This window comes from Oculina patagonica, chromosome 8 (genome assembly GCF_052425735.1).
Source record: "Oculina patagonica isolate OP01 chromosome 8, crgOcupat, whole genome shotgun sequence".
Taxonomy (NCBI): Eukaryota; Metazoa; Cnidaria; class Anthozoa; order Scleractinia; family Oculinidae; genus Oculina; species Oculina patagonica.
This window is the reverse complement of record NC_135765.1, coordinates 20,805,383-20,828,653: the sequence shown is the minus strand read 5'-3', so window position 1 is coordinate 20,828,653 and position 23,271 is coordinate 20,805,383. Positions and strand designations below refer to the sequence as shown.

The 23,271-nt window shown below is 37.2% G+C and overlaps 1 protein-coding gene across 3 annotated transcripts in view; it reads right to left on the bottom strand.

Moving 5' to 3' along the window:
- LOC144662710 (cysteine-rich motor neuron 1 protein-like) overlaps positions 1-23,271 on the bottom strand; it is a 49,255-nt gene that overhangs the window by 2,066 nt on the left and 23,918 nt on the right. The window contains exons 9-18 of one of the 3 annotated variants that reach the window (XM_078523582.1): positions 19,198-19,392; positions 15,125-15,190; positions 12,611-12,850; positions 6,942-6,995; positions 5,697-5,912; positions 5,183-5,227; positions 4,653-4,874; positions 4,141-4,353; positions 3,728-3,797; positions 1,475-1,530 (exon numbers count right to left, since the gene is read on the bottom strand). In XM_078523582.1, coding sequence (XP_078379708.1) covers positions 1,475-1,530; positions 3,728-3,797; positions 4,141-4,353; positions 4,653-4,874; positions 5,183-5,227; positions 5,697-5,912; positions 6,942-6,995; positions 12,611-12,850; positions 15,125-15,190; positions 19,198-19,392 — 1,377 coding nt within the window. The remainder of the gene's footprint in view (positions 1-1,474; positions 1,531-3,727; positions 3,798-4,140; positions 4,354-4,652; positions 4,875-5,182; positions 5,228-5,696; positions 5,913-6,941; positions 6,996-12,610; positions 12,851-15,124; positions 15,191-19,197; positions 19,393-23,271) is intronic. The other 2 variants (XM_078523584.1, XM_078523585.1) reach the window with 2 other exon arrangements.

Here is a 23,271-nt window from a genome sequence, read left to right as displayed (position 1 = left end):
AGGATTCACGATGAGCTAAAACGTCCGTTTGAAATACCTTCGAGCTTCTTTTACTCGTTATTATTGTTTTGCAAGGATATCTGGCGTTAATAAAGAAGAATCAAAGTCTCTTCGAGATATCGACGTTTTTGCATGAAGTATGAGTCGAAGGTTTATCCTGTGCATTGTTCTTCGAACTTATCATTACAGTTTCTTTGAAGTTTAGTTTAACAATTTCCTATCTTCGCGGAGGAAATGCAGCCATATAATTTTGTCAACAATGGCTCGTCCGCGCCGGGTATTTATACACATATTCCTTAACATTACACAAATAAACAGTGCAAATTTCACCGAGATCTGACAATTCTATACTTTAAAATTGCAAGGACCTTTCGAGGCAGTCAATTACGGCAGCGAAATTAGCAAATGAAACAGCAAAATATGCGTTCGACGCTTTGTTTTTGCGACGCCATATTTGAATTGTTATAGCCGGGTAGACCGCTGTTCAATGTGTTGAAGGCCGTATCGTTACGATTGCTCCACGAAAAAGCACGAAAAAAAATACGGATATTTCCGACTACTGTCGGAGAAAACATTGCGCATATAATTGGGGCGTAAACAAATCGTTACACTCAAGCTGCGTTTTGTCTAGGCTCTGCGAGGGTCGGATATCAAGACCCAGGATTAAACAAAAGCCATATATACAGTGAATGCTTTCGAATTATATTTGAAGATGAAATACGAAAGAATTTTGCTGTCTTTGACTGAAATTCCACTCGAACTGCGTAGATACGATCGCATGTTATAAAGCCGATTCATGCAACATTGCTGTCATTCCCTGTCAACGCGAGGTCACGTCCCTAACGACCTAGGCTGGTGACGAAATAGAATGGCGCTTGCATGTAGCGACCAAATTTGGCCTAATTTTTAACCGCTCCTAAGCTAAAAGAAGCCCCCATCTCTTGCATTTGTTTTAACTTCAATAATATCTTTGAAAAGAGCGAGTTTTTTGGTATGGTTTATTTTTGACGTTTGTAATTTTTAAACGATGTAAGTGCTAGTGATTATTTATTCGTATTTTAGTTACGCAATCCATTGTTTGTGCGACGCTTTTTATAGATCGCCTTTCAGACACACGTGCGTTGAGATAAGAAAGCTGACATCTTAAAATTGTTATATAACGTTTGTAAATGTGACAAGTCACTCGATCGCAAGTGATCACCCACAGCGGAAAGTAATCCCTTGAGAAATAAAAACAGTCCCTTGATAAATTAAAAAAGTCCCTTGAGAGTTTACAAATATGTGGTTCCAAATTTTGTCCACTAACCCCTATTCTACGTTTTTAGCTTGTAAACAAGCAAAAACGTCGAAAAAAGGTAAGTTTTGTCCCGGAACTTTTATTTTTGCTAGTAAGCATTCTTCTGTTTGTGAGACTCGCAAACATTGCAGGCGGAGATTGCGCAGTACGGACTGGAAATCATCTTTAATGACTCACCCTCAGAACCCAAACAGCTGTCTCTGGCACAATGCCAATCTCCATTGTCACATTTACTGCAAAACACAGAAAATGTCAGGTTACCATAAGTGAAAACAAATATAGCAGTATTTACATTAATTTTTATATCTTCTTAATAGCCCTTATGCATGTTTACGTCGACCAGCTGGCTAGTTTCACCACCAAGCCTCGCTTTCGAAGTGCAAACTTGTAAATATTATCATTAACGAATTCCCAAAGCAGCAAAGATGAAAAGAATGCCCTCGTGAAAACTGCATGAAGGTGGCAAAAGGTTGCGAATAATTTTCGTAAACGAGGCTTGGTGGTGAATTTTGAGCTGACGTTATCATGCAATATGGCCTATTCAAAACCAGGTGGTAAGGACTGGTACCCAGTAAAGAGGGGATTACCAGACCTCAATCTGCAGCCCAGGACACATGAGAATATTTGTCCAACAAGTTGTACTTGATCATAGTTTGTCGTAGTTTAGGGACGTTCGACAGATTTTTTTATATTTTTTTTTGCGGTCAGTTAATGAGTTGAAGGGAATATGTTTAACATCTGCCATCTGTTCGACAAGCCATGGAGGAAAAGGGAGCCTGGATAAAGCCTTGGAGGTATTGGTAGCTGGCCAAGAAATTACCGGCGGGCACATATACCGGCTCCGGTGTAACTTTATGGCACTCCCTGGTAAGTAAGTGTCACATAAGGCTCCACAGGGCGCCTCCATTCTTTTTTGGTCTGCTGCTACTCTTTGAACCTCAGACCAAGATTTCCAACCCATTTCGTTGTTTTCTCTGTACTGTGCGCCTCCAGGTGGTCTTTTGTTGTCCTCCTCTTCTTCTACTCTCGGGTGCCCAGATCGTCATCTGTGTGATCTTGCCGTAGTTTATGGCCGATCAGCTTCCATCTTCTGCGTTTTACTTCTTCAGTCAGTGGTTTCAAGTCAGCTCTTTCTAGAAGGTCTTTGGTGCTGACATAATCTTGCCATATACATTGTAACTCGGACGTGTTTCAAGACAACAAAGCAATTGATGTGTTTCAAAACACAAGATAGCTGATGGAATAGATAAACATTCATAGTTCAGTGGTGGAGGGAGGTTGGGTAGAGTTAGGAAGGGTTAAAGCAGGTCCAAGTCCTGAAGGAGTTGGAGGAGCTTGTCTCTTAAATATGCCACAGTAGGCTCAACACATTAGGCTCAACTGTAGCAGGCTCAACTGTTCAACCCAGAAGTGAACAAACCACAGTGCACAAGACAGCAGGCAAGGTTTTAACAATTTCGTTCACTTAATTGACAACGTTTCGAAGGAAAGTTGAATTTCAGTTCCATACAAACTCTTGTAGGACAAGGGTACACTTTGGTTATCTGTGGTGGCCTGAGATGAAGCCATTAGCTCTTGGAAACCAGTGGAATTGAGACCCTGAAGCATATGACGATACCAACAAAATAAGAGAGAGGGGGCCCATTGGGTATATTAAAATAAACTACAGCCATTCCACAATTTGAGGAATTTGTATCACCAGCCTAGGTACTTAATATTTACAGTTGAGTCTCCTGCTTTGTGGACAAGCTGATCAAGCGAGGCAAGTCGAAAAGGGGGCAGCCCAGAGGGACGACCTTCTAAAGGAGGCTATCCAATTCACTCTACTTTGGGACAATGTTTCAATCAGGTGAACCTTCTTGCCAAGCTTGTAGTTAAGCCAAGAGTGCTTGGTGCAAAGATGCCCTCGCGTTTTTGTTTCTTTAAGGGGTCTTTCAGATGGCAAAAGTCAGCAAACGCTTGAGAGATAGCTTAAGCAGGAATTAGGTTATCCGCTGGAGGAGCTTTAGCAGGTAGTAATTATGTTGTAAAGGCAACTGTTAATTTATTTGAATGTTTATTATCTTGTTCATTATCAGTGACATCTAGGCTTCTCCATCCATAAGTCATTACTTTCTACCCATTGATTTTGCTCATAGTGATATTGTATTAACCACACATAGAAACAATTGCTTGTTCACAACTTTGGTATACTATCTGTCCCAAGATGAGGGTATGTACCCTTAATGATGTCCTCCACTTCAAGACACCAAGATGATCTAAGTGTTTCAAGTATGAGGTTAGAGACCTCACTAAATCTGTTCAGCCTATTCCTATGACGTGGCATTACCTAGGTTTGATTTCCAGTTACTGTGTGTGAAAATAGACAAAGATCAGACTGCAAAGAGTGGTAAAAATGAAGGTACGATTGGACTTAAAACAAACACTCACCACAATGTGCACTGATCCTGCAGCAATTTCAAGTCACCATGGAGAAACTTCTGCCCATCATACATACAACCTGACATGATAAGCGCTTTAGTTAGCTGTCTGCAAAATTTATTAGATACATAACTGGATAAGATAAATTTGAAAGTCTGTTTCCTGTTAACGATGTTGTCCATTGGACTTACGTACTGATAAGTCTGGGAAATAATTGAGCGGATAGTTTCTTCATAGTGATATTTATATATTTATCGTATATTATGACACTATTAATGCAACACAATGTATCCTGTGGGCCTTATCAATTAGCGGATAATAACATGCATTGAGACTGCAGCAAAGATAGTATAAAAATCATTGAAAATGGTATGATGCTGCTTTAATTTACTTTCTATCGATAGGAGATTTGTTGCACTTACCTTGCTGAATGGTATCTGGACAAACAGGACAACAGCGCTGTTTGATCTTAATAGGTGCTTCACAAAACACTGGTGGACAGTTAGTCTCAGTGCATTCAGGTTTGCGATCATTTCCACAATAACAAGAGGTACACTCATCTCTCTGCCACATTTCAGCCTCCCTGTAATATTTTTCTGTCACTGTGTCGTAACACTTGCTGGTTGATTTCACAACTAAATTATAAGCAAAAAAACTTTTCATACTTTAATCGGAATGGACAGCCATGTACATAAAAATACAACTGGGACCATATATTTCTGGTTGCCTTTATGATAAACCTGCAGGACATATAACAGATATAGTTTTGCAGTGAATAGAGTAATCATAGACGAATAGAGATTTTTAGAAACAATAGCCACAAGCAATCATTAGTCTACGTTTTAGAAAAAAAAATTATGTTTCCATGGACATTGTAACATCTGATAAAGAATTTCCCAGAAACACCAGTAACGAAAATAAATGAAGTGTCTACCGTTCTCATCCCCACACTTAGGACAGCACTGACTGTTATCGCGAAGAAGATCCTTGCACTGAGGATCTCTCTCGCACATCTGCACTGCACATGCTGCCTTGCCACTTTTACCACAGTAACATGTTGTACACTGGTCCAACTGCCAACTCTGACCCACCAGGTAATACTGGCCTGAACGAATGTCACGGCACACATCTTGCTTCTGCCCATGATTAATGCTCACTTAAAAAGTAAGAAAACGTCATTTTAGTTACGTTTCCCATGTTCACAGTATCTGACGATCATATCCACAAGTTTCAGTCTCACCCATCTTAATCATATTTTTTCCGCAGCTCATGAATACAACAGTCACTCAAGTGAGAGGAGAAGGAATGATATTAGGAATAGCCTCTATAGTGGGTTCAACAATTTGTACTGTTCTCAACATAAGGACCAAGTTTTTTGTGCAGCAAGTTTAAGCTTCTCTTCTTACAAAAGAGCAACATAGAACGTTCCAAAACATAACAAACGACACCAAAACAACAACAAACCTAAAACAGTGTCCAGCTTGTTTTCTGCAAAAGCTTTGATGAGATCTAAAAATACAGATGACTGAAATCAGTAACAATTAATAAATCAGCAAAAGAAGGTAAAAAGTGGAAGTATAACGCTTCTAATATGTAACCACAAATCTGAGTTAATTGTGACTGGACAATCTGTTTTGAGGTTACTGGTTCTTGGGTACTGTCCTTTCATCTTAGTGAGTTTCAAACCAACAAAATACTACATACCATTTATGTTGGCTATATTTCTCTCCGTTCATAAACAATTTTCATTTCCACCAGTTTTTTTTATATTTTAACTGTACAACCAGAATTAAAATATGGTAGCTGTAACGTGCCCCGTTTTCATATTGGTCATGATCAGTGAGTTTAGAATTAAATTACTTATCATTACCACAGTCAGTTTTTCCTATCAATGGTAAGCACATTATACTATGTATCAAATTCTGAATGCAAGTTAGGTATCTCACATGGACAATTAATGTGTGACTTGTATTATTACCTGCCTCAGTATGCCCTGAGGAGCTAGGGTCAACCAATGGGCACACAGGACAACACTGACCCTTAATATACAAAGGTTCTTTACAGTCTGGGTGGCGGCATACTGTTGCCAGGCACTCTGGTGTGCCATTACGGCACACACAAACAGTACAGTCATTGGGCTCCCAAGATTCTGCCTCACCATAAAACTTGTTGCTTGGTGAATCATGACATTTTGCTAGTGGGATAAGACAAAAACATCCGTATACTGTAAGTATAAGTATGTTCTTTGTAAATGGTTTGAAGTGTGATTGTTATGGCAAGGGTAGTTGTGATGGTGACTGTTGGTAATGAGTGTTTAGGGAAATGTTGTTTACTAGTTGATGGCCTCAAAGGAGCAATGTCACGATATTTTAAGTCGTTTTTCTTATTATATCCAAATTGAAGAAAACCTCAAAATAATATTTTGGTAATGTAGAACAACAACAGGAGTAGTAAAAATGCGAAAACAACCGAGGATGGTTCCGACTGACGAAAGTTAAGACAGATTACAAACGATAAACTTGAATAAACTTGCCAGTTTTTTCAAGATGGGTTGTCCGTGACGTAGCTCCTTTAAGTCTGATACATGAAACGGGTCGATTAGCTTCACTGCAATGTTACGGCTGTCAATTAAACTTGTCAGTCTATTGTAAGTTCAATTTGCTGTGGTTCGGCGAAAATTCCAAGTTTGTACATCTCTTTGCATAAAGTGCACGTAGATTTAGAGAAACGAGCATGTTTTTATTGTTAGCAACTTTAAAAACACACAATTTATAAATCCACCATGTCACATAAATAATTAAGCTTGTAGTTAATGTTTACAGTGATTGACCGCTAATTGTATTCAAACTTGATGGGCTTGAATGGCACAACAAATGAGCGACAACGATTACATTTTCAACCAAATACTGCCAACCTGAACAAACAGATCATTTTGAATTCAACACCGACAAAACGACTGAACTTTACTCGTCATGCATTCAATTGAACTGAGTTTTTTTTTTGTCACAAGGTGAAAAATTATTTTTGTCACTAACTGACGGGTTGTTTTGTGATTGATGATTGGATCAATTGGAGGTTGAATCATTCAGTTGTTTTGTCGTCATTGGTTTCAGAATTATTGTAACTGTTGTGTCTCTGTTAACTTATCAGTTGTTGACTCATATTAGTGTAAAAAACTTTGAATACTTATAATAAACCAAAAATTTAGTAACAGTTCGTTTACCTATGTAAGGCCTTTTTGTTGGCAATGTGGTAGGGTACTTTACTTGTTTCTGCTCTGTGGATTAAAATTTTGCTATCAGACTATGCAATAAAAATAGCATTAACTTGTTCGCCTCTAAATTTGAAAGAAAACAATGATCATTAATTGTCTTCAATCAGTGACCAGTTGAGCCATCTTGTGTACGGTACTCTAGCCTTTGCATTTCACATTTTAATATTTTGCAATTATTAATTATAAGGTTACTTCCAAAAAAGCATGATTTGATTTTTTTTTTTGCAGTGTACGTATCAAGGGGGTCCAGCATACATAATTCCTGTTACTTTGTGCTTCTGAAAACTAGAGATGATTACCAGAGTAAAATGTAAATATAACTTTTGACAAATAAATTGACATCTGTTCTTAATCAGCTCTCAACTTCTCCATTTTCTTGGGATGTATAGGACATATTTGAAGACCCAAACATTTCCTTTTTGCAAGCTGAATTTCTACTCGTGCATCAAGGAGAATTACCATACACGGCAGACTAGTTTAAATATAGAGAAGAAAAAAATTGAGAAGCAACAGATTTTGAGCTGAATAAAAAACTGGTATGAAGAGAGACATATTACACAAGATATACCTTTGAAAACGCTTACGGGGAGGGGGGCTGGTCAGCAGGCGAAAAGCATGACAAGGAGTCTATAGCAGGTATAGGGCTAGTGTCGATGCAGTTAACACCAGGCAAGGAAAAGAGGATGAAAAAAGCAGTGCTTAAATTATAGAAGAGGAGAAATTTGGCCGTGCATGGAAGTGAAAGGAAAGAAATGTGCAAACTGTTGCCATTTTACTTTGAGTTGTCAAGGAGATTCACTGTGATAGTTAAGCAATGGGACATAAAATCGTCAACGATGGAGCGATTTTGGAGACATCCTTCACAGTGCTAAATTTTTCGTGGAACAGAGAGAGGTGTTTTGCATTTGTCATGACCACGAGTCAAGAAGAAATGTGTCCAACGATGTTACCGATTGTAAAGAAACTGTGGTGGAAATTAGTGTTGATGGCATTAGAAAAAGAGTACTCAGTTATGGGGATAAAGGATTATGAGAAATGAACGGAGCTAGTCCTCAATGTTTTCTGATTCTGACTGCAATGGCGTTAAAAAAAACAAAGTCAACATCTTAAATCCCAATGGTCTTTTTATATACCGAATGAAGACTTTTGCCTTAAGAGTGTGCCCGTGAGAGAACAGGGCAGAACCATGCAACAGGTGATACAGCTCATATCACCGATTTCGCCCAAACTTAGCATAAATGTTGGGTATGGTGAGCTATTTACTATGGCAAAACATCAACTCAAAATATTTTATTCCCTTCAAGTTATGGCAGCTTTTGCAAAAATGGCCATTTTTCACTAATTTATGCATATTTAATTAGCTGACTTTGATTGACCAGTTCCACAAGAAAAAAAGACTTCTGAAAATAAAATTCACTGCACTATATTCTGTGGTTATTAGGCTTTAAGTACAATAATTCACTTTAACCGTCAAATTTGATTTCGTCTCCTCAAACGGTCTTTTGGAATGTACACATTTCGTACTGTTGGAAATAGCCTTTAACTAGTGCCCAATATCTCCCATGAGCAACAACTTATATACATTATTCTTACATGGGTAATGAAGTCCATCATTAAACTTCACAAAAATGCAACAAAATGTCTGGGGACTTCAATATTTTATTAGTATTGAGGAACTAAACACACGTGACTTAACGATTTCTTGCTATTTCATCAAAATTCACCGAAACACAGAAGCCATTTATTTGCCTCAATTTGGCATAAAATCGGTACGAAATAGCTAATCAAGCATGAATCTATAGATAACAATCAAAATATTGGCGAAGAAAAGGCAGTTAGGACATTTTTCGGAGCGTTTTCAGAGCCATATAATTCGGCAATGTTGTGATATAGCAAATGTAAAAACAGCAGCGAAAGATTTTCTTCACAAGCTCGCTCAATTCAACATTTAGGCACATCAAAGTAAAGAAACAAGAAAGTAATACTACATACATGCCACTTATCGACACACAGATGCTTTCTTTTGAAGAATTTGTTCTTCCTCGCTGCACTTCGATTCTTTGATCGATCTCAATTGACATGTACTGTTGCTTTGAGGCGCGCTGAACTTAGTCAATCCATCGTGGTTCATCCTTCGTGAAAGGTGTAAACAGGTTGTCAATAAAGTCATTCAAAGAGCTGTTCAAAGTTCACGGAAGGACACTTGTCTCAGCCAGTTTGCATGAAATAAATTTAACTGGAAAATAAACAGCCGCCATGTTGAATTTCTACCTTTGAGCCTGTCGTTTCAGTCAGCGGTACGGCTGTTCATTGGGCATCACGCGTCCATCACGCGTGACCACACGCGCGATCATTTGCTTTTCCTCCGCGAGTGTTCGTTGGATGCGTTTGTGATGAAAATGAGAATATTTTCAAATTGTCGTAGGGAAAACAATTTCCTCCGCTACAGCTTCACGTGTTTACCGCAATGTGATGCTGAACGAACTCTAGGGTGCTTACCATTTGTTGGAGAGAACCGGTTGGAATGACCACTGAAAAATGGAAAGGCTTCTTTCCAAAATTAGCAAACTAACCGAAATAGATGTCGCTTACCATTTGTAGCTCAGTTTCCTGTTATTTCTTTCCGTTGGTGGGAGACCTGAAGGATGGGAGACTAGAACTGGAAAACCTTACAAATGGTAAGAAAATTTCTGACGTTCCGTCAATCTCCGAAGAGATTTTCCAGAAAAAATACTGTTCCATTTGACTTTCACCGAAACAGAGTTCTTGATTTTTCTGTTCAACGGTCGGCATGCACGGCAACCAAATAAAAATAATTGTTTATGTTCCAAAATGACGCTAAATGGCGGTATAAAACTGCTCCGACGTCTCGGCAATACTGCCTTTTTGGGGGTGGCACCCTGAAGAAGGCAGTATTGCCGAAACGTCGGAGCAGTTTTATACCGCCATTTAGCGTCATTTTGGAACATAAACAATTATTTTTAGCATAAAAGACGCTACACAGTTAAATAAATCAAAATGTCAACGTCTCCCAGTTACTTTCCAGACATTTGTATTTTTTTATTGCTTGTTCAAATTCCCCTCCCCTGGCGGAAATAGTGATTAATACCGCGCATAACGATTACATTTTTTGACCAAATTCCCCTACCCCCGGGGCATAAATGGGAAAAAATGAATAACTCAGCAAAATTGGAGAATAAGGTTTACCACGGGATAAATCACTATACGGTGGATAGCGAGGTAGGTTTTGTAATCGTTTCTTGCGCAAGTGCTTTAGTTGGGGGAGCGTCTGTGCTGAACTGAACAAAGTATTCACGTACGAAATGCCTTTAGGGACGCAGTCTATATGGCGCTAGCCTGTTCCAAACTAACCGAACGCCTGGAACAGGCTAATATGGCGCAGCAAATATATACATATATCTATAAAGGTGTGAATGTAGAGAGAGAAAACAACAAAGAATAAAACGGGTTTCCCTCGCGTTGACCTCGAAGAAGACAGAAGACTACCTGTGCTGGTTGAAACATTATATTTTAGCTAATAAGTTTTGCCGTCTTGCGTAGTCCTAGTCTTGCAATAAATTTGTTTAGTTTTAATGCGGGGTTTAAGCTCTCTACAAAAGTCTGCATTCGCGTCTTTGTAACTCACATAGCCACTTAAATTGAGTCGGTGATGAAGAAAATTATCATTTGAAGCCGCAATTCGTCACTTGCAATGTGGGCATTCAGGAGGAAAAATTTGTCCCCATAAAAGCCCTTTTCTAAAACAAATTAATAAAACTGCAGTAATGACGTTTATCGGTAAATGGACAGATGGAGAACTTTGTGGGATCCCGAAAAAGAGAGTGGGTACAAATATAATATAGACGATTTGAACAGAAGGAATAGATGTACACAGGCCAGGCTGACAACCTGACCGCCATTTCTTCGAATGTCCATGTTCACCCCCTCCCCCACCTCCCAAAAAAGACAGAAACAACAAAAAAAAAAAAAACAATAAACATACTAGTTTTAACCTGATATAAGATGGAAAAACTTGCTCTGATGCTTGCTCTAATGGTTTCCGACATTTCAGAGCATCAAAACCGATTGCATCGCATACATTACACTGCATCCAGTGTATTTCTCTTCAACTATTTATCAAAAAAATTCAATGGAGAAGTTGAAAAAAATTCTCACTTTTACCTGAAACGCACACTACTTATAAGGCTAAGATCAAGCCCCGGTTGTTCAGAGGGTAGATAACACCATCCGCTACTTATTCCGACGAAAACAAACATTTGCGGAGGAAAAGCAAATGAACACGCGTGTGTATAGCTGTGTAAAACTGTGTATAGCTGTGTTTAGGCGTGTATAGCTGTGTAGGGCTAGGCTATGTATCCCCTCTATGAACATCCCTATATAGGATTTAGTAAAACAACTATATGATGACTACACTACGTACTTGCCCAAGTGTACGGCTTTACCGCTGACTGAAACGGCAGGCTCAAAAGCACAAATACAACATGGCGGCTGTTTATTTTCCAGTTAAATTATTTCATTCAAACTGGCTGAGACAAGTGTCCTTCCGTGAACTTTAAACAGCTCTTTGAATGACTTTATTGACAACCTGTTTACACCTTTCACGAAGAATGACCCACGATGTATTGGCTAAGTTCATCGCGCCTCAAAGCAACAGTACATGTCAATTGAGATCGATCGAAGGATCGAAGTGCAGCGAGGAAGAACAAATTCTTCAAAAGAAAGCATCTGTGTGTCGATAAGTGGCATGTATGTAGTATTACTTTCTTGTTTCTTAACTTTGATGTGCCTAAATGTTGAATTGAGCGAGCTTTTGAAGAAAATCTTTCGCTGCTATTTTTACATTTACTATCACAACATTGCCGAATTATATGGCTCTGAAAACGCTCCGAAAAATGCCCTAACTGCCAATCTTCGCCAATATTTTGATTGTTATCTATATATTTATGCTTGATTAGCTATTTCGTACCGATTTTGTGCCGAATTGAGGCAAATAAATGGCTTCTGTGTTTCGGTGAATTTTGATGAAATAGCAAGAAATCGTTAAGTCACGTGTGTTTAGTTCCTCAATACTAATAAAATATTGAAGTCCCCAGACATTTTGTTGCATTTTTGTAAAGTTTAATGATGGACTTCATTACCCATGTAAGAATAATGTATATAAGTTGTTGCTCATGGGAGATATTGGGCACTAGTTAAAGACTATTTCCAACAGTACGAAATGTGTACCTTCCAAAAGACCGTTTGAGGAGAAGAAATCAAATCAGACGGTTGAAGTGAATTATTGTACTTAAAGCCTAATAACCACAGAATATAATGCAGTGAAATTTATTTTCAGAAGTCTTTTTTTCTTGTGGAACTGGTCAATCAAAGTCAGCTAATTAAATATGCATAAATTAGTGAAAAATGGCCATTTTTGCAAAAGGTGCCATAACTTGAAGGGAATAAAATATTTTGCGCTGATGTTTTGTCACAGTAAATAGCTCACCATACCCAACATTTATGCTAAGTTTGGGCGAAATCGGTGATATGAGCTGTATCACCTGTTGCCTGGTCTTCTTATGGATACACTCTTAAGCGTTAAGAAATTTTAACTTTACCGTTGCTTTCATCAGAGATTGTGAAGTCATTGCACATGTCCTGTTTGCAGCATTCCACTTTATGCTTGTTATCTTCCCGTCTTGTGCACTGTATTCTGTACTCCTCTGAGGTAGCAAAACATCCTTTTTCTGTTTGCCTTGCACCTCCAGTTGTGTGATTGATTATTGTGAAGCACCCAACAGCTGTGGCACATCTATCTTGACCAGAACAATTTGAACAGCGACACTTGAACATCACAGCTAGCAGGACAAGGAGCATATTTTTTAGCATGTGCAGTGCAGGAGTATTTTGGATAAGTGAGCACTGAATATTGAGTGTTTTGGTGCTCTCTGGGATTAAGGTTGTGGGAGGTCATTACTTTTGTCCTAATGCCCTATGTAGGAGTTCGCATAATAACAGTTACTTCCATTTGTTATTGGGCCAGCTTACCCAATCAAGCCATGCCTGTAAATCGCCCCTGGTCTGTTTTCACTTGTCTTAGATGTAAGGAGAAAACTTTTGTCCGTTGTTATGAAACAAGTTTATTCACTACAATATTTACTACATTCCCCTTGAATAAAACTTAGAAAGTACAGTATTTACTTTACAAAACGTACCCTAATCTACCACCTCTTATATGTAAATAGGTGGCTGCCCGAAATTAATTGCTTTGATGAACCAACATGTAAATGAAAAGGATATAAGATCCTGGCATCTGGGAGGGAGCATATACCTTATCAGCAAGGCTAATAATTTTGAAACCCTTTACAGTTGAGAGGTTTTTAAAAAATGTAAGCTGTTGGTGTTTCGCTTACCGCCACCACTCCCCTGCGCATTGCCTGCCATTCTTTAGCAAACTAATCCCTATTGAACCGAATATTGTTTCTTGTGGCAATCCCCCTCACTCCGAGGTTGGATAACAGTAATTTAACGTACAAGCTGTTTACTTTAATTTACGTTAGTTTTTTGAAGAAATCAATAGTAGTGAAATATTTATAGTAGTAGTAGAACCCTCCTGAAACATCATTGCTTCTTCATGCATTACTGTGCCGTATTAGACATTAAAAAACATTATTAATTTTTAAAAGAAACTAAATAAATAAAATATGCATGTTCAACAAAATACAAACCTTTTTCTTTGCATGATAGGCTTAATATGCATATTGTGTTGGTGTTTGCAAAGACAAAAGTTCTCTAAACCGATCTTGACCCTTTCAATCACAAGAGTGTCCCAAGTTTAAAATACTGACAAAATGCTCATATTATTGTAAACCAGGAATTTGTGTAAAGATGTTTTTATTTTATATAACACGTTTTTCGTTACTTAAACAACCCAATGAGGCACAGTTGGCTCTCACGTCATCAGTTCCACGACTCTACAAATGACGAATAACTTCATAGTTACACAGGGGAACATGACCTATTGCTACACTACCCACCTTCACACTGTCACGAGTTGTTTCACTTGGATAAAACGTTACAGAGTCTCTAACAAAAGAAACTGGTCATAACCCAAAAAGTCCCTTCGATTAATAAGTGAAAAGGCAGTCTTCCTATTTATTGTAGATTTTTGGGAAGCTCTTAACAATAGTTGGTCCCACCTTGCATACAATACCTTTACTGTGGGGCTTTGAGATAACACAGACAAAAAGGGACTTGTTGTTCACCTTTCAAAACCTTGCATCACCCAAAACAACTACCACAGGGTCTACAAGAAAGTGCATCTATATTCCTTTTGAGCTGAGCAGAATTCTGGTATCTTTTAGCTTATATGTCAATAGAAATCAGGCAAATATTCCAAAAAAGATATAGGAATCCATCAGTCGTTAAAATGTAGTGGTGCATTACAAAGCCCAATTGAGATAACTTTCCACACTCTTGTCACTAGTGTTTAATTAAACGTGTCCTCGCTAAATATAACTCTTCCCTCCAGCCTCTTTTACAACTCACTGAAGCAAATGGATTTTGTGCCATCACTCTCATTTACAAACTATCCTCATGGGGGTACCAACAGAAACTTAACTATTTCACTCCAATTTTAAGGCAATATAACATACCCAGCTCAAAAACCATTTATTTCATATATATTTTGTTTGCGCTGTGACAGGACTAAGGTTAATACTTTAGCTAGACACTGAACTTCATTAACCATTTAGTGGTTAAATCAGTAACTGTTTTGAATCCTATGCACCTTGAACTATATATCATTTACAAAATTATGCATATATCATATACAAAAAATATTGAAGCGTCTTCACCTTATGAGCTATATAACGTTCTGCCCATATTACCTTTAATTTATGTGAATATCAATAATTGCAAGCCTTTGTTTTCAAAAATATTAAGCAATGTGATTTTTACCGAATAACCTTTATCAGTTAATTAATTATTAATTGAAAATTAATTATTCACTCTTATGATCATGATACTCTACTTTTTATACTCTTATAACTATCACAAACTTGTAAGCTGTATTTTTGGATGTTTAATTGCAAAACTGGGATAAAATAGTGCAGGTGTTTTTTTGCTCTCACCTGAGGTAACTGGGACAGTGGTGGAAGATGTCAAGCTATATACTGAAGTTGTTGACAATGAAGAAACTGTTGGGGCAAGAGAAAATACTCTTAGTTTAAAACGTTCCCGCTAAGTTTGGGAAATTAATACAGCTTTCAATTTTGTGATTAACTACTGTTTATGAACCCTTTGAAGCATAATTAAACGTAATTAAGACATTAACAAATTCCTGTAATATTTATGGATACAATTTTTAGTACACAAGGACAGTAGCACTGACAGGAACACTTCAACTAGCAACCAGGAAAAAATGCCTTTTCACAGACACTGTGGTTTCTTTATTTAAACCAATAGTGTTCTTGCTAAGATACAAAACAAAATGCTCTGTTATATATTATTTATATAATAACAGATTGATTGTTGTTGATTGTTAGGAAAGCATATTATTGGAATGTGTTGGTCAACTATCGTTGTAGGCCTATTAAGCCTTAACACCTGCTATAAGCAACAGTTTGGAAGCACCTAAAAAATCTCAATTGCTTTGAAATTTACCCATTCAGATTGTATGTGGTTACGTAACAACTATGCAGTTATTGTCGTTTTCACCTTAGGCTCAATCTCTCAACATAGCTGCAGCATTTATCTGGTTGAAAAAGACGTTGAAAAAACCTCGAAATATTTCGATTAAATTTCCTCTATTTTGGATATAATCATAGTTTTGTTACTCGAAACGATGTCGATCTATGGGTCGTGCTTTGTGCTACATTTTCTTCGTCTGTTAGGAACTCATGGATTTGAGTATTTCTTAGTGTCACAACTGACTCATGCAACTTTTAACTTGCATTATTTTACTATAACTCAATAGTTTAACCTTATTTACCCGAGTTTGAGTATACCATACATATTTGACAATATTATAACTATATGTATATAATTCAATACTTAGTATTCTGAGCTTTTTTCTGTTTTCCAAGTTTGAGTTTCAAGTTCAAGTTCTGAGTTAAGATATCAAGGCACCAATTTGCACTTTTTCCCCAACGTGTCAAATGGCCTTGAACATGCATGAACGTATGACTCTTAATATTCACCAAAGAGTTTTTCTTAATTTTTCCTGCCCACTTCACATAGCAGGAAACTTTCGCCATAAAACTTATAAGTCTAGGTAAAAGTTGAAGTGATATTAAACTCAAACCTGTCACTCAAACTTGTATCACAAAATTATACCTTGAGTACATTGAAATAATTTGTAGCAAACCAGCACAAAGTCTAAGCAACCCTTTTGTGTTGTCTAAAACAACAACTGAGCTTCTAAAAAAAATAATGAATGCCAGCTGTATCTTTCATATTTTGTGATGTTTGCTTACTAAAATGCTTCCCGCAGGAGGGGCAATATGTTTGCTGATGACTTTAGTCTCTCTTCTCTTTTTGTTATATTACATTTAAGCAATACAGCTAGTTAGCAATACCCATTTAAAAGACCACCCTTATCATCACTGCTGCCAAAACATTATTTTGTTGTATGTGTATAGTACAATCTTTGGATAACAATTAAGTAAGAACTGGCCAGTCACTAAACCCCATGTATGTATGATATCAAATTGATCTCATTGAGCCCAGTTATGCCAAAATGCAGACCCAGCAGGCTGTACAGGCTTACCTTGTCTTATTTATCAGGTACTCAGTTTCGTTTTTCCCTTGACATTTTGCAGGAAACGTTTCCAATACTTACAACAAAACTTTAAAAGAAAGCAAGAGAAAAAGAAAACGAAAAAAGTCCGGGAAAAAATTAGACTAAGATTGTCTTTCTTTTGCATACCCTAAGTGAAATGCAAAAATACATATTACATATGAATAGAATAAAGTAATTAGCTGCAATCTCTTGAGAAAAAAGCCCAGCAACAGGCATGTGTACCATATATGCATCAACCTGACATTTTCTGGAAAAACCATGGGAGTAAATGGGCTTATCATTTACTTATTAACTGTCTTTACATTACATCGTGAGTAGAATTTATCATCATGAGTGGCATTTTAAGCACTATAAAATAGCAAAACAAAACAAAAACAGCTGAAGTGTTTTGTTTAAATTAAAAAAAAGCATGAGAAAGTTAATTTCGTTGTTTTTTTTGCATGTCTGGAAAATTTCATTACCACAAACAATTTGACAAATTTTTAAGATTTAAGTCTCTAGTATATATTCAACAGTTTTAGAACTGAAAATTTTTAGAATAAACGTTTCTTTTCAGGGATAAAGACTTAACATTCACCAGACTTCTTAATTTGCTTCATTTTTTTCAAGTAATGACATCATGGAAAAGTATCATAGAAGCCACAGGCATAATTCACATAACTGCATTCCAAAGACACTTTTAGCTGTTTTTTTTTTAAATAAAGTTGCAGTCACCGGCACATTATAGATGCCGATTTTAAACCTTCTGTAAGTTTCATGCATTCGGAGTATCTGGGCAAGTGACACAAGAAGTGCAAGAAAAACTATGCAATTTTTTACACACCCAACATGTTTGAATGTTGCCTGTTAGTGAGTGAGTATTTCCATACCTGCCTCTGTTAAATGGAGCATATAGTTCATTAATATTTCTCAGGTTCGACTATCTGTTTAAAAAAATATTCATTTCATCCGCATCACTCTTGTGTATGAGTTAATGTTTCTAAACTGAAGGTGACTTTGAGCCCCACCAACAGAATTCTTGATAATTGTAAACAACCGACGGTTTGATGGTTCTGTTACCCCTTTGGGTAACACCTTTACAACATGCCAACAACACTCTGGTCACTTGACCAGCCAACCAAAGAAGCTCTTTTTTTAAAGAAAATTAGGCAAAGCATTCTATATATGAAAAACGTATTTGTGTGCTTTCAAAACATAATGGTGATCTGCTAATTATGAACTTAAGGACGAGGAAAGCATTGTACATTGCATCAACAACGACCAGAACAGAAGCCAACAGTCATAAGCAAAAGGTGGTAGCTGAAGCCATGAAACGTCAGGCTCCTTTTGAGGAAGAGATGTAGCACTATGATGCACCATGATGATGCCAAAGTAATCATGCTTTGATTACCAAACTGAGCCACTTGGATAGTTCAGGTGATTGTTCGAGTGACTCTCTGGGACTCTTCAAACAAATGGACAAAAGCATGCCATATTTGCCTTCAGTCAAAAAATACAAACGTGCACACACCAAGAGAAACGTGCATGAAGTATGGACCATTTCCAGCAAATTTAAGTACGAAGTAGGTCATCAGTTTGTCAGGGTCCCAGCAATGTGTCATGAGGATAACATTCACGTTAACTGTAATTCGCAATTGAAGATACACGCAATTGACAAAAACAACTTGCCAAAAAAACTCAAATGCGTCCAAGCATTTCTTCATAGTAATTAATGACTGATTTCATTCAATTACAGCTGTTATTTTCTTTGTATATTACTCAGATTTAGGATGAAAAGCAACATAACTGAGGCAGAAACAAATTATTAACATACAGTAATAAATGTTGAAACGTTTCTCTGAGCTTAGGAAAAAAGCATTCTTTCGTTTTACTTATTTCAATGATTCAAAAAAGATTTATTTTTTACCGAGCTACAACTTTTTCCAAATTTTTCAAAAATGGTAAAAAATTTACTTGAAAAATTAACATCTGGATTTATTGAACATAAGTACAAACAAGAATCTGTTCTAGAAGTATTTGTTACAATGTACCAATATGTGTGAGAAGTAGCTTCAGTCTGTGGAGTCTGCATGGTCTGCACAATCTGAGGGGTCTGCACTTTGGCATGACCACAATGAGTCAGGAGTTAAAAGTGCATTTATTTAACTATTTACTACTTTTAAAATACCTTTTGCTATAAGGTACTGAACAGATAATATGATTGTACCGTGTCTTGAAAGACATCGCTATGGAAAGGTCTGGTTGCATCCTTTTAACTGACATGTTACTCTCTAACCTATCCATAAGAGAAGTAATGCCTGTGCTCTATTTGCATGGACAGTTAACCATGTCTCAATTTTTGGTAGTTACTGGTACGTCTTCTTAGAGCTCCATACCAAATGGCAGCCCTGGCACGGGTTTTACCTTTTCTTTTCATGCAGTGTTTCTTGCAGTCTATCTTGGTGTGAAAATTGTTCATGTTCCCTTTACAGCCACCATATGTGAACTTCAAGCATTTCTTGCTAAATGAGTTATAATACCAGCGAGGAAAAGAAGCACGGCAAGGCCCTGTAACTGGTGGCAAGTAACAGACTTCTGTCCACATTGCAATGGGTGGTTCTGCATAATGGAAAAGCACAGATTTACTAAAAACAGGACCATCAGCTACTGCCGTACACCAACTACACCAGACAAATAATTTATGACCAGGATGTACTTGAGCTTCAAATTTAATGTTTTTGTAAATAGGTTTCCTTTGATATCATTTAATATCCCACTAAAAAAATGATTTTGATTGAGATCTGTCTTCACACGTCAAGCATGTGAGAATTTGAAAGAATAGTGCAGTTGAATCCCAGTAACTCGAACCTCTCGCTAACTCAAAGCTTTTTGTCCCCTCCAGGTCATTCTCTTACCCTTGATAACTCGATCCTTTTTCAATTTGCCATTAAGGTTCGTCTTATTGGGATTCAACTATATCCCAAATTTCTATATTAAAATGAATCTGGGTCAACAACAATTGTTTTCTGTTTCTGATTAACTCCACCTTTTTCTTGCCTTAATTGTCAGTACACCATGTTGTGCCTATGTTGTGACAGGGTTAAAACGGTGACTAGTGAATAGAATAATGGAAAAAATGCGGTCTGTAACATTTGGCAGTTGATATTCCAAAAAGAAATTATGTTAATTTGCAATACACGAAGCGAGGCAATAATTTAATCAATATTCGAGTTTAGAATTGAATTCTTCATTTCAAGAATAGACTAATGAAGCGAATAACTAAATCAAACTTTCACGAATTAATTCATACTACAGCATTGGCGGGAATGCTTGAACCCTTTTGACTATAAGAAACGTACAGAATAGAATATTTTGCGAAAGGTCCAACGACATTTCTAAATTTTTTCTATCACTGTAACAACACATTTATACCACATAAAGTGAAACATTTCTAAAATGTAATCAGAAAAACGGAAAAAACTTTAACATCACAATAAACCAAAAGAGTAAAGTCAAATAAGCTACATATTTAATTGACAGTCAATTTAGGTACTCGCCAAGAAAAAAATAGGAATTTTGTTTTTTCCACATTTTTCTGTTAGCCAGAAGTAGATGACAGCAGTCAGTTCTAAAGGGAAAACCGGTGCCAAAAGCATTTCCAAAAAAGGAGAAAAGTTAAGTTGTTGGTTTTTAGCCATTTCCTTTCTCTTCCAAATTATATTTTTCTTAAAGCTACTTAATAAGGTTATTTCATTTTGATTGTTTGTGCACTTTTCTACCTTGTGGATACCATTTTGATTTGATTCTTCCCTAATCTTTTAAAGTCAAGATTTGAGAAACTAGACGTTTAGCAAAAACATACAAAAATCTTTTTCAAATAGGCCTTTTAGGTGGCTGCATGGTAATGATTTCCAGGACTTTCAAGCTTTTAAACTTTGATGGTTTTATAGTACCCTGTACCACTGTTTTTCAGTTGATGCTACAAGAATCATATCAAACGAATACCCAATTATTAATGAATAAGTTTCAGTCACTTTATTGACACAATGGATAACACTAGCAACAGTATAACCTGTCAAAACTCCATTAGTTTTAGTTTTCCGACCTTGTAAGTCAAAAACAAGCTAGTGTCTTTATCAATAATTAATGATTAGCATGTTTAGACGCAACTTTTGCAAAGGGGTAAAAATTCTTCTGACTGGGATTGAATAAACTTAAAAATTGGACAGCATTTGAACAGACCCTGGCAGACTGTTTTCACTCCACGGAATCTTGATGGTACATTTATACTCTCCAAGCTAAAACATGACCAGTCAGCAAAGATTCACACCAACTGAAATGCAAAGTTCCTTGTGGAGTAGCGTATCCTGATGAGACCCATATACTTAGTGATACCGCTTGAGAACTCTGTGGGTTCTCTAAGTCTGATTACTTTGTGTGATTCAGTGTTGGACCTGACCCTTATAGATGAGGCTCAGGGATATGAATGAAATTGAACAAAAAAGATCTAGAACAAGGACACATGCTAGTGCTTGCTTCTACCACTGGGGGGTGGATTGGGAATGCACTCTAAGCCAGTAACAGTGCCTTTCAGACAAGGTTTGGGTTTTGACAGGGGTGTTGAAGAACTTCTACCATAGATGGTATCTGCAGATGGCTCATAGACAAGTTAGAATGAATCTGTACGCCTGGATAAAGTCTGCAGAACCAGAACCTGGATAAAGTCTGACCAAAACCATCACATCTCAAAACATGGTTTCAGACATGCAAATCTTGCGATGTCCTTGAGGCAAATGGCATAGAAAAGTTAGTCAGTGTGCTAGTACCAGCAGACAAGTTCACAGAGCAATGTACCAATCCATTGAAGAATCTTTAAAGTGCAGTGACTATCAAAGCTGGCCAAGCCCAGGTAAAGTTTCCGACCACCCAATACTGGTACAACAACACAGGAATCTCTAACCATTTGAAAGTAGAAGACATCTGAGATGGAAAGTACGGGTGTTCTGAGAGAGATGCAGGCACTTCACATAAAGATAAAACCAGGTGTGTGCATTACTTTGAAAGAACACTTTGACACTTTATATGCAATAATAGAACTGTTGTCTATCAACAGGGACTTGGCTCCTGCTTGAGGAAGTAAAACAAGGGCATTATGAGGTACTTGTTATATAAACAAACTGTGCTTCAGGAGGACCACTGGATCTAGGTACTTCATGGGACAGGAGTTCAGCACATCATTGCCGCATGAGACCAGTATAGGTGCCACTGATAGAACCCTTTTCCATAAGGGAGACAAAATGTGTCTCTAAGTGAATGAAATGCTGTAGGCATATGGTTCATCTGAATCTCTATAGTCCTTTCCAGTGGTGTTGGTGCTAAAGCGCAATGGCGCTTTGAACTTTGAGAGCTTTGAACTTTGAGACTGTTTTGTAATTGAAGTCCATAATCCCCAAACAGTCTCAAGCTCAGAGAAACAACTGTAAAAGACACCTCAGTGTTTACAAGTCTGCTGACTTTTTTTGCTTCATCATTAAAAACATTCTGGTAAGACTAGATAAAACAAGAAGCTCCAAAAAAGCTTATAACTAGGCGGTTAATGTTTTATAACCACAGCAGTCTTCAGTTTTGCATAGTCAGTGCTCGCTCCAAGTCAAATGCTCGAATAACACAAAAAATACATTTTAAACTAAACAGAAAGCCGTGTTTGTAATATTTTGAAAAAGTGATCGCTCTTAAACATCAAATCTTGTCTGACCATGACCAAAGAGTCAGCTGGGACGCCTGGGTCTGGTACAATTTTCAGACAAAAAACTGAAAACAAAAGAATGCCGGGCAGATTATGAACCGGGCCCAGACCGTCCAGTTGATTATTTTTTTACCAGCAACATAAAATGAGTTGTTAAATGTTCTTATAAGCAGTAAGAAGCCAACAAAAACTGGGCTTGGCAGTAAACAGTTCTAGAAGTCACACTAAATGCCTGCATTTACATGATTTGTCACCAATTATAGTTGGACATGGTAGTCACAAAACACAAAATCGAATCCATGTAGCAATTCACTGATTCTTTACTCAAACTAAGCATTGAAATTTCTTTGTGCTGAATTTAATATCTGTTTTTAATTAACAGTTTTATTTAAAAATTAAACTGACTTCCCTTGACTAAGTCTTCCTCCCTTTGCAAATTTATTTCATTTTGATTTCTGTAACAAATACCACATGCTACATAAATGTCCTCATCATGATTTCTGATCTTTGGAAAGACATTTGATTGGCTTGTGTTGAACTGAATTGTTACACAAAATATTCAGAGTTCAGAATAAACTGTTTCCTGCAAGAAAGGTCCTACAATAACACTCTGTGTTCACTAGCCAAACCCCCCACCCCACCCCCTCCTAAAAAAACTCTTCCTAGGCCGAGTTAAAAACAATCGTTGCCTTTTTTAAATTTCTGTTTCATAATATCTGTTAAAACATTTATCCATCAATGCCTTGCTTAAC